We start from the raw sequence: 12,945 nt of genomic DNA on the forward strand, positions 1-12,945 counted from the left end.
CATAAGAAGCCTGTTTCAATATTTGATAGCTTTGAATGCATAAAATAATACAGTAATTTACTATACCACTTTGAAATGTTTTTTATTATAATTTACCTGTGTTTTTCATTAAATGATGTTTTTCATTAAATGAGCATTCAACTTTCATTAAATGAGCATTTAATTGTGTTTCAGGAAAAAAAAGGATCGCAGAAAAATACGAAGGAAAGCCAAATCTAGTAAACACCACAAAGATAAGAAGAAAAAGGTAAGGGCATAAGCCTCGGTGCATTAAGGTTTATGTATACAGTATTCTCTAAGTCAGTAATTCATCATCTCAATAAAAACTTACTTTTTGTCAGATCTGTTTGGAATGTTATCACTGCTCAGAAGTTTTTTGTTGAAGATATTTTCTCTGGGTGTTCATACATATATACAGACTGCAAAGTTAACTACTTATTTCATATATTAACAGGCAATCAGAAATGGAGATGTTGGGTAACTGATATCATTAGTAATGATTACATAGAGCATTTTGGAAAACCTCATTTTCTATGTATCTTAACTACTGGATTCATTTTTGCTTTGCTCTTTAACTCACGAAAGGTTTCTTCCATTTTGGAACTTGTGAATCACAGCTCTTAAGACTGAATTGAGGAAAGGCTTAACCTTAATTCGAACGAAGTATCAGGGTTTCACTTTTAAAGTAGTTGGGTCTGACAGAGATGGAGAACAATATTGGGGAAGTTTTTGTTTTGCAACTCTGAACAGGTCAACAATGGGGGAACCCCAAATAGAAGAGATCACACAGACTTCAGGATGTCACTGGGTGGTTATGGCACAGGAAGTCTACGTGTAATGTTCTTGTGCTTTCCTGAGGGAAACTGAAAAGTTGATATATTAAGAGATTAGGAATGAGCTCCTTTTTCCTTTGTCAAGTGACTATTGATGCATTGTTTGATTTGATGACAAATATGTTACATACTCACCCGTATTTGGTTTGTAATAATATATGACATTTATATTTCACTAGCAGTCTGTTTCTTCTCTTACCTGTTTAAGATTCATAGTGAAGTAGTTGTAACACTTGCAGTCATACCCGACTAAAGCTCTTCAACAGAAGCAATCAAGCATGGAGATTTGTGCAGGCCATCAGCAGACTTGAAATCGCCGTATAGGTTATAAAAGCTATTGTATACAAGCATCAATCACAAGTTATTGACTGCTGCCAGGAACAATTTGGATTTGTGCAATACAAGGACACGGCTATCCTTTAGTGTATTTAGCCAGTGAATCATCAATGTTGTACCACATAAATAGATAGGCAGTTCAGAATTGCCCCTCTTCCAGGCATATAGATTTAGGATTCCTTTTCTTATAGCTATTGTTGATTGCAAGGTGTTTGAAAACTTCCACAGACCAATATTATAGGTAGTCTTGCATCACTGTGGCATTTATATTAAATATGTAAAGCTAATTGAAGTTTTCCATGAATTAAGTAGAAGCAGAGTTGAGTGTTGTCAAGTAAATTTGCTGTAAATAGTAGTATACCACGAGAGAATGTTAATTCACCTTTGTTGTTTGCCATTCTTAATGATTATATAATGAAAAAAAGTGGTCAGAGGTAAAAGAGAAGGATTAGATTGAGTAACAGTAGAAGGTTGACAGACTTATAGTGTGCAGATGATGCTGTTGTATTCGGCAAAAAAACACCATAAGATTTAAAAAGTTTGCTTTACAGATTGTGTCATTTCTAGAAAGATGGGACTCAAAATAAATCTAAGAAAAGCAGAAGAAATGAGGAAAGAATAAACTGAAAGGGATGAAATAACATTAGCTGGAGAAAGGATTGATGGGATTGAATATTTCAGATATTTAGGACAATCATATCCAGTTCAGGTTCTCTTGAGTTGGTGTTTTTTGAAAGACTAACAAAGGCAAATCGAACAGTGGGCAGGCTAAATTAGATTTGAAAATCATGCAGACTGAAATTGCACACAAAAGTAAGATAGACATGTTTATTGTGTTTTGACAATGAAACTTTATCTAAAAGATTCTCCCTATTTAAATAAAGCTTTATAAAAAATATTACCGGTCAGCTGGCAGGTTGAAGTTAAAATATCATAAGGGAAATTATGGTTGTTCTGTATTTAGATGAGATAATGGACGAATACAGTAGTACATTATAGTTTCAGCTGGTTGCCCATGGGTGTCCAAGCTGAAACACACAAACATATTTGGATGAGAACACTGAGAAAGGAGGCTGGAGATGAGGAGAGTTTTTTTTTTTTTTAAGACAAAGGTACAGGAAATCATGAGTAACAAAATTTCACAGATGATACCTTTGCATAAGTGTTAGAGATAATGATAATGATGATGACTACTACCAGAAGAGACAAGATTGCCTAAGAGGAAGTACAGTTAAGTACCTTTGATCCAGAATATGAGTAACTGTCATTAAGACAGCAGGTTTGATGCCAAGAAGGAATTGGGAATTACCTAAGGATGAAACTTGAGATTTACAACATTTTTTGATCAAAGGAAGGGTATTTGGAGTTGAAAAAATTCCAATTTTAAGCCAAAAGGAAAGCATCCATCAGTTCAGAATTAATCAACTTTGCACTTTGAAGGATTGATGAAGAAAATCTCCAGTTATTAGAGGGTGTGACTCCCCCCCCCAAAAAAAAAAAGTTGCCAACTCTGTAAAAGATAATATTCTTCCTTAAAATGATGGAGTGAAAATTTTAGGAGTCATCTTGGATGAAAAACTGACTTTTAGTCCCCACATTATTGATCCTTCGATTAGATAGAAAATCTCTGAAATTATGAAATTTGATCAGATTTTAAATAGTATTAGAGCTGAAAGCATACATTCTGCCTGCTGCGTTATAATGAAGTAAAATAGGTTGTGCATGCCATTATATAAATGGGAGGTAAATTAGATTCTGTTTTGCAAACTGGGTTAGTACATTCAAATAGAACAGAGTATGCATAGATTCAGGTATTAAATGATCATTCTGCTGAAAGCTACTTGTTCTAAAACTTTTTAAGTCAGACTTGAAATGAAACAAATGCACTAAGGTCCAGTTATGATATCTTGATGCCATTGTAGGCAGTATTATTTATAGTGTATTAAGTGTTTCAATTTAGTATTTTAGATTTTTTGAAGAGTCCTTTTGCATTTTAGATTTTTTGAAGAGTCCTTTTGCTTTCAGCTGGATTGTATTCTTCAATTTAATTATTATCTGTTCATTTTGGTTCTTCTCTGCTATCCAACTTTTTAGGCATTTTTTGCTATTTTTTTTTAATTCATTCAAAAATAAAACGGGGTTTGAACCCGAAGGGAAATAAAAACCCTATTTTTAGTCTGGGAGCCGCGAGAGCCTCATGCAGTTACGTCTGCCTTAGGCAGCGCCCCGGCTAAATCCCTTATCAGAGAACTTATAGCACAGGGTTGGCACGTATTCATTCCGGTTTACGGAAGCTTGTCACTATTGTGATAGGATATCAGGTCTCGGGGTTTGCACTTTGACCCCTATCCGCCGCATTGATGAATCAATTCATGGCTAAACATCTCCACTGGTTACACCTTTCCATTTGCGCTTCCGTGGCTAGTTCGAAATGAATCGGTCAAAACGCGACCACGCATCTACTGCGCATGTTGCCAACCCAGTGTAGGAATAGTCGCGCCTCCCTAAAAGGTTATACTCCTGCAAATGAAGGGGGTGGGCATAACCCAATATACTTAATGCTAACTGGGAGGGGTCTGAAGCTCTCACGGCTCCCAGACTAAAAATAGGTTTCATTTCCCTTCGGGTTCAAACCCTGTTTTTAGTCAAAGGAGCTCATAGAGTCTCATGCAGGTGTACCAGAGAACATTTTAAAGAGGCTTTTGTATATTTATAAAGCCATCAGATATCATTGACAGGGAGGATGGACTTTTAGCCACTATCCCTAACCAAAAAGCTTTTTCGCTTCCCTTGGGTTCAAACCGAAATCTAAAATCCTTTCCCTTTACGGCTGTAACAGCCCACCTTTAAGCTGTCTCGAAGAGACTGTGTATTGGTGAAGAGCAAAAGAAATAGACTATAATAGGAAAAAAATAACCTACTGGTTTTTAAAACACTCACTCACTTTAAAGGAAGAGTTCCTCTTGCCAGCCAATTCACCTTCCGGCGTCCTTATCTCTTGCCTACGACTTTGCCGAGGGATATGCACGCAGTCTGACACACCTCGTATTTGTTTAACATAGTGTTTGACAAACACTCCATGCCCAGACCACCCCGTGTACTTGGATACGCCCTCCATACTAAAGTTACCGAAAAAGGCAAGTGAGGCTGCGTAATTACGGAGGTCATGTGACTTTGGGTCTGATCCTGGGCATAGATCTACAATTAACTTACAAATACTGGTTCTGAGGCTTCCTAGGCAAAGTGGGGTGCTTTCGTTTGGTACCAAAAAGAGGGGCCTTTGCGTGATATGGTTGGTGCGATCAAGGTACTTTTTCACTGTGGCCACTGGACACAGCTTCGGATTAGAGGGCAAAGAAGGGATAACTATGGGCTTCCGTCTATGAAACGGATTCTCATTTTTGGCTAAAAATCTCAGAATTAAAAGGTTACTTTATTCTTTCCGAAAGAACAAAAACTGATCTCCTGTTTTTAGCGCATGGATCTCTGCTGATCTGGCTCCCATTGCCAGGCCCACTAAAATCAACGTTTTTTCTAACAAAAATTTCATATTATTGTGTGAACGTCTGTTCAGAGCAGCTAGGACTGTATCTAGATCCCATGATAATTCACATGGTTGTTCACTTGGCCCATGGAGAGCCATTGATTTCATCATCATTTCAAACACTTCTGAATGCACCTCTACTCCGAGTCCGCATCTTTAAAGGAACCGCAAGGGCCACCTTGTGATTTTTAATAGTGGAGGGAGCCAACTTTTTTACGTCAAATAAAAACACAAAGAACTCCCCCACGAAGTTATTATCGATGGTAGTTGGTTTACGGTCCCTAACAAATGAGACAAATTTGTTCCACACTGACTGATACTGTTTGGCAGATTTCCCCTTAATATTAGTGATTAAGAATTCCCTGACTTCAGGTGACCATTCCATGAAGCACAGGGATCTGAGAAAGTCCACACGTGAAGGCTTTTCGGTCAGAAAGGAGGCGGCGAGACAGTTATCCCTTGAACCTGCTGGGAAAGAATAGGAAGATGTAGTGGCTTGTGATGAAAAGTCAGCTTCTGTAGGGTTGGAAACCAAGGGCTGTTTGGCCACATTGGAGCAATCACTACTCCCCTCCCCTTGAACTCCTTGAGGAGTTGTACTACTTTCATTAATAAATTCGTTGGGGGAAAGAGATAAATGTTCCTCAGCAGGTTCCAGTCCAGCGAAAGCGTGTCTCTGGCCACTGCTCGAAGGTCGTGATAGGGGGTGACAAAATTCGGTAATTTGTGATTGTCGCGTGTTGCAAACAGATCTACCTGAAGATATGGGTGATCTTGGAGGATCCCGCTGAATGACCCGCTGTCCAACCCCACCCCTTCCTGGGCTTTGAATCTGGAGAGGAGTCCGCTAGGACATTCTGAGCTCCCCGCAAGGTGGGATGCTGACAGAGTCCATTTCTTCACCTGAGCTAATATCATGATCCCCAGCACTATATGATTCAATGGCTTTGACCTTGATCCCCCACGCTTCAAGCATTGTACCACTGGCTTGTTGCCTATGAACAACTGAATGTGAGATCCCCTCTTGGGTTTCAGTCCCTTGAGTGACAGGAGCACTGCCATCATTTCTTTGATATTGATATGGCAAGATTTAAGGGCTCCCGACCACTTCCTGGACACTTTGTTTTGATCTGAGTGTCCCCCCCATCCGTCCTTCGCCGAAGCATCCGTATGAATGGTCACTGAGACTGGTTTTGGGACCAGCCGGACTGAAGATTTCAGGGCCTGATTCAATGCCCACGGTTTGAGCATTGTCTTGCACCTCCTTTTCATCGGGACCTTGTGGTCTCTGAATGATTTGTTTGCCTTTAAAATGAGAATCCGGTTCAAATCCTTCAAAGTCGTTTTCAAGACTGGATCTACTATTAATGCAAATAGGAGTTTGCCCTGCAGCACTTCTAGGTTCCTTCTGGAAAAACTCTTGGCTTTTCTGAACCTCTGTACCTGATCTACTATTGACCTCCTGGAGGTCTCTGGTAGGGCTAGCTTTCTGCTTTCTAGACACCATTGTAGGCCTAGCCATCTGAACTTCTTTTCTGGCTTCAGCCGTGACTTTTCCCAGTTGATTAGGAACCCAAAGTCCTGCAAGGTCTGAACCACTATTCGGGACGCTTCTAGACACTCTTCTATCGATTCCGCCCAGATCACCCAATCGTCCAGATACGCCATGACATTCACCCCCTGTAGTCTTAGTTGTTCTAAGATCACTTTGGTCAATTTCGTGAACACTCTGGGGCTACATTGAGCCGAATGGCATCACTTTGAATCTGCGACGACTGGTGACCTAGACGGAATCCTAGATACTGGCGAAAATGAGGTTGGATTGAATGTGCCAATATGCGTCTTTCAAGTCGATAGAAGAGGTGTAGCTGTCCTTTGGCAAGGTATGTCTTATCTGATCTATCGTCAGCATTTTGAATTTGGGACAGTTTATTGCTTTGTTGAGGACAGAGAGGTCCAGAATGACTCTCCTTTCCTGAGAGTCCTCTTTGGAACACTGAAAAGCCTCCTGGAACCTGATAAAGTGGCATTTCTCTATTGTGTCCTTTATTAGCATTTTGTTCACAAATAGGATCGACTCTTTTGTGCTGCGCTGATGAAAGTATTTGTTGCGGAAGGGGGCCCTTCCAATCCCAGTGCAGACCTTTTGACACCACTTGATAGGCCCAAGGGGACACTTTCCAGGCTTCCTGGATCCTCTTCAGTCTGCCCCCAACCTGAAATGTCTCATTGGTTGAATTGACCTCTACCACCACCTCGTCTTCCCCTGTTACCTTTTTCCCTCGAAAGGATCCGCCTCTTCCACGACCGCCTCGAGCCTCCTGGAACTGCCTAAATTGGGATTGTTGAGATGGCAGTGCACTGCTGCCCTTCAAGGATGGCTGAGAGTGCGGCATAGGGAATTGTTTCTGGGAAGAGGGCCCTTGTCCTGGGTCTCACACAGGAAGAGCTGGTGCTTTAAAAGCCTTCTTATATTGTTGCTGCTTCCTGCGTTTTACCCCCCTTGGGTCTGCTTCCGGGTCATATCCTAGTAACTCCTCAAATTTGATACCTCGGTGGGTAGCAATATTATTCAGCTTGGTTACTAGGTCCCTATGGAAGAGGTCACTACACATAGGGGAGGCGAAGAGGAGCTCCTTTACTGGCATAGACTTCTGGTCAGCAAATTTTAGGGCTTGACGTCTGAGTTTTAATTTGGACACCGCCCAAGCCTCCAGAAGGTGAATGAAGATTGGACCCATGTTCCGAATTTGTAACCTTGGGAGCACTGAATCTCTTTGTTGGTCACAGCGGTATGCCTGAGATTCCATTAATGTCAAGGTTGTAATGCAGGACATTAATAGTTTCCTCGCCTCGAACTCCTGAACACATGGTGTCGGCAAGGTAAGGAGTGTCTGCAAAAAAACATGAACGGGCATGGTTTGCTAGAAATTTGCCTTTCTTCATCACCTCTGTGAAGCCTGCTAATGGTTTTGTTAGATCGTCCATGGGATCTGGCAGAACTGTTCCAAAGTCCTGGAGTTCCTTTAAAGAGAACTTCATCCCATGGGCGGCTGACTGTACCCAGTTCTTTTCCCAAGATTTGAACAGTTTATTGGTGATAGATGGGAACTTCTCACCAACTGGTACTTTCCAGGCAGGAAGGTTCCTAGCAAGAACCTGGGTGCCCAGAGCACTACCTCCCAGGTCCTGGCAGATGTTAGAAAGGAAGCCCTTCGCCTGATCCTGGGTAAAAATCATGGTTTCCTCCGGTACCATAGCCAGAGTCTTAGGTGTTTGGCATCGAAAGCAAAACTTACTACCTTTGAAGTGGACAAAAGGTTTTGCAAACTCTAACCTAGCTAGAGGGGTGCATACATCACTATCATAGAAGATGCCATCCACCGCTCTAGCTAGCCGTGATGCCACCACCCAGGGATTAAACTGCTCTGGCTCGTCCTCCACCACTCTCAAATCTGGGAAATCATCTATATTAATGGGTGGATCTAACACTTGTGCTTGCTCCGGAGTCTGTCCCTGAGCCCCTGTATCCAAAGATTTTGCAAGTTGTAGTTCTGTCAACTTGTCCAGCTTTGATTCCATTGCAGACATCCTAGCATCTTGTGCTGCAAACTTTCTCTTAGTAGAAGCAGTTGTGCGGACTGAAACATTATCCTCATCGACGTCCATAGGAGTCGATTTACTAGGGATGCTGCCAGGAATCGGTTGATCCATTGGGGTTGAGGCTCAGCATCAGATAGATCCCCTCATCATCCAGATTTTCAGATTCTCCCAAATCGATTTCATCCCCTGGTATGAAGGGGGCACCACAGTGCATGCATTAGGATCCACCACGACATCATCAGGTGAGTTCTCATAACCCCTGATCGACTGAATTCTGGCCGTGGGGAAGAGAAAATCTCTTACACCTTTGTCTGGCAAATAGCCAAGAGGACCTTTTGGGCCGATTTTGGAGAAGCCTCTTACCCATGATCTTAAATGTTGTATATTAATATTTGCCATAGAGCCAGAAACAGTGTGATCGCCCGTACGAGCCCATGACAGCCACTCAGTACATATGTCACACCCTTCTGGACTCCAGTATGGATGGTCCGCACCCTGTACACTGCAGGAGCACACCCCGACAAAAGTCATGCTGAGTCTTGATGGAGTTTATCCGCTTCTTACAGGCAGCATTAGCGCACTTATTTGGCAAAGCCTATAAAAGAAAATAATACTATGAAACACCCCTAAAATGTTTAAGGAACTATGTTATATAAGCCATTACATCATGAGAAAAACGAGCATATAGTTTTTATATTCTCGAATGAGGTGACATTCATTCTACCATCTCTTTTTATATTCTCGAATGAGGTGACATTCATTCTACTATCTCGGATGGCTGGATTCATGCCCAGTCGACATCCCTGTTTGAGGCTCGTCTCCAATGGGCGCTAGGCACGGGAAAAAAGGGCGGTTACTCACTGGGGAAGAGCTACAACTGAAGGGCGATCTATGATCACGAACAAGGAGGTCGAATAGTATTGGGATTATGTCAGTTCTATGACAGAGCAACAGGTAAATCCATGCCATTCGAGTCGAGGGTATCATACACCAAGAATGTGGGCTACCATGTAGGCATAGCCTAGACTGGGGGATCCATGTATATCCGATATAGGACATCGATCGCCCCAGACGAATAACGTTGGCAAGAATCGATACTCACGACTTCATTGGTGCATGGCAACAACCTTACAGCTAATAGAACGACATATCTTTATTTGAGTTCATAACTCATTTCTATATTACACTATTTGACATAAAAGAGCTACTGTTTCGAATCAATTCGACATAAAAAATTACTATTTCGAATCAATTCGTCATGAGAAAAGCTACTATTTTGAAATAATTCGACTTGAGGTATCTGGTAACTCGACTGGGAGCCAGTGTATCATATGCGATTTTCGTTACAAAATGATTCTGAGTCAAAGGCTTCGACAGAGCTTCGATGGAACCTTCTAGAATGTTCCAGAAGCCCGCATCACTTTTCCACACTGACAATGCGACATAAATCAGAGGTTTTACACGAAAAACTCTATCAAAATGTCCAAAACATAGTCAAGTCACACAAACAACACTAAAAGGAATTACCTCAAGTACCGAAAGCGGCTATCATCCGCTTCGGTAAACCTAAAAGTAGCAAAGGTTAGCATAACTTTAGCGCTAGCACTAGCGTTTGGGCTATCGATAATTTCGTAACAAGCAGGTTTATATAAACTTTCCATGCATGTTTAACAGTTCACACTAGGGTTTTTTGACATGCTGAATCTAAAAATCCTACCCTAACCTATGCTTTTCACTTTAATTAAGGCAGAATCCTAGCCTAAATACAGGTAGCGGTATGACACTCCCGAGCCATTATTTCAGACACTAAAAAATATATGAAAATATTAGTTAAGCAGGACTAAGTTTTGTGATTGCGGTAGGGCAGGTACTTATCTTATTCCCCGTTGACTGAGATGAAGACTCCATGCTAAATAAAGTTGATAATCCTTCAAATTACGCCGGAAAAGATTTTACCACACACACACACCAAAAAGCGCGGCTATTCCTACATTGGGTTGGCAACATGCGCATGCGCAGTAGATGCGTAGTCGCGTTTTGACCCGATTCATTCGAACTAGCCACGGAAGCGCAAATGGAAAGGTGTAACCAGTGGAGATGTTTAGCCATGAATTGATTCATCAATGTGGCGGATAGGGGGTCAAAGTGCAGACCCCCCGAGACCTGATATCCTATCACAATAGTGACAAGCTTCCGTTAACCGGAATGAATACGTGCCAACCCTGTGCTATAAGTTCTCTGATAGGGGATTTAGCCGGGGCGCTGCCTAAGGCAGACGTAACTGCATGAGGCTCTCGCGGCTCCCTTTGACTAAAAATAGTACTTCACACAAGCTGCATGAGAGTAGAAGTATAACTGTAGCCTCTTTGAACTAATTTATAAAATGATAACAATCACTGTGGTGCCAGATAAAATTTGCATAACAAAAGTATAACAGATATCTACACCAGAAAATTCAGTGAAAGGTCAACTTGTAAGAACATGGCACAAAACAAAAAAAAATCATATTTATACAGATGAATCAAAATATTTTATGGAGCATGAATGGCAGTACTGTACTAGCTGAATATATTTTAAACATTTAGAGAAAATTGCAGTTGCTGAGTAGTATCTGCTGCTGAGCAGAAAAATATGTGTTTTGGTTTGGGAGAATTTGAGGAAATTTTGTTATTTACAGTGTTTCAAGCAGTGTGCTTTGTTTATCAAAATAATTAATAACTATGCACCATTTGCCAAAAGAAATAAATGCATGCATGAAACTGAATGAAAACTGTTATTGGATACCAGCTTATGAACATTGAGCAATGAGAAGGTGGACTGAGTATTTAAATAGGCTATATCATCTGAGTCATTCTGAAATATGTATTTTTCATGGTAATTTTAGAAAAATCTTCCACAAATATATTTGTACAGGCAGTCCTCGGTTATCGGTGGGTGTTCTGTTTTGGGGGTGTGATGATAACCAAAAATCGCCACTAACCGAAAATCAGCGATTTCCGGCACTTTTTCGGCGATTTTCGAGTCGGCGCCAAAAAGTGCCAATTTTTGTTTATCGGCACCTCTGTTAGGTATGTATCGGTGCCAATACCCAATTGTCAGCATTGATAAGAGGAAATCAGCAATTTTCGGCGCCGAAAATTGCCGATTTTCATTGCTAGACAAGCCCATAAAACCAGATCAGCATTAACCGAGCCCGCCGTTAACCGGGGACTGCCTGTATTTATGTTGAGTGATGAGGGAAGGAGGGATACCATACTGTGACACTGTAGTTGCCAGACAAATATTATGATACAGTAAGTTCCAGAAGTGAAGCTACAAATTTCAAAATTGATCGGACTTCTTTAGAAACTCGTGGGGTTGCCAGTTAGTATATTTTATTCCAATTATTGTCATCCTCTTTATCTGATAATAAGTATCAGTGATTACCTGTGGAACCACAGAAGGTATTTCCCCAGTGAATGGTCAGTGTTAGTTCAATAAATGTTTATTAAAAGATGTTGGAAAATTCTTTCAGGATGATGGAATTGTATAACAAATATTGAGTAATCCTAATAAATAAAAATTTAGTTCCTCTTAAAGGTAATAAATGTTGCTAAAAACGCACCCTTGAGTTTCGTTCATGACTGAAGTATTAAATGCATAAACGAAACCATTAGTAATTTAATAAATATAATGGTGTATTTGGCTTTGGTATCCATTAATTGAATTAATTATAATTAGAATTAATTTATAAAGTATAATAACTTTGAGTAAATCAAATGAAATAATAAAGTAATTAAATAATTAAACCAGCATAAATATTGTTGGAACCTCCCCTTGTTGGTTAGCTCGGCATAAAAGCAAAGCTAGTAGTTAGTTACGTAGCTACCACTGTTAAGTGAAGAGTTACTCTAAAACGTTAGACCAGGACGTTTAAATTCTACGAGGACACCTGTAGAACAACGAAACAGTGACGAAACAGTGTGGCTAAGTAGCAGTATACCTTTCTTTTAACCTCGTTTTTGTACATTTTTGAGAAATTAGGAGGGTGTAAGCTAATCACACAGTTGCCTTACCTAGTTGAATACAGGTGTGTTTAAGTAGACAAATTGCATTGTAAATATATTTTAATATTTGTAAATAGGTGTTAGTAAACAAAATTTCTAACAAAGAAAGAAAAAAAAATTAATTCCCCCCCCCTCCAAAAAAAGAATTTCCCTGTAGAAACATATGCAGCTCTCAGTGTGTGATATCAAGTGTTCACCTCTGAGTAGCAGCAGGAACCGAGTGCATAAGCATTGGCCTAATGTGATTTGTAAATTAACTTTCTACTTTTATAGCGTCATATCAAAAGTTATTATGATTTCTTTTGATAAAGCACAAAGAAGTTTAGCATCTGATTGAATGAAATATAAATAAGAGACAAGTTGGTGTGGAAAAAAAAAACTAAATCCAAGTTATATGCACATTTAGCATTGGTTAGGCCTATTTCAGTAATCAAGGAAATATATTTTCCAGCTTGTTATTTAATAAATTGAGTTGTTTGGATATCTAAATGGTTGTAAACACGATTTTCCATTAATTAGGTTTCATTATCAAGTCAGGGGAAGTGAGGAAGTCTAGGCTTAAGCCAAGTCAGGGGAAATGAGG

The 12,945-nt window shown here is 40.3% G+C and overlaps 1 protein-coding gene across 1 annotated transcript in view; it reads left to right on the top strand.

The window, feature by feature from the left end:
* Positions 1-12,945, top strand: part of hiw (highwire) — a 1,788,684-nt gene that overhangs the window by 54,733 nt on the left and 1,721,006 nt on the right. The window contains 1 exon segment of the mRNA XM_067112237.1: positions 175-247. Coding sequence (XP_066968338.1) covers positions 175-247 — 73 coding nt within the window.

Source organism: Macrobrachium rosenbergii, chromosome 2, assembly GCF_040412425.1.
Source record: "Macrobrachium rosenbergii isolate ZJJX-2024 chromosome 2, ASM4041242v1, whole genome shotgun sequence".
Lineage (NCBI taxonomy): Eukaryota > Metazoa > Arthropoda > Malacostraca > Decapoda > Palaemonidae > Macrobrachium > Macrobrachium rosenbergii.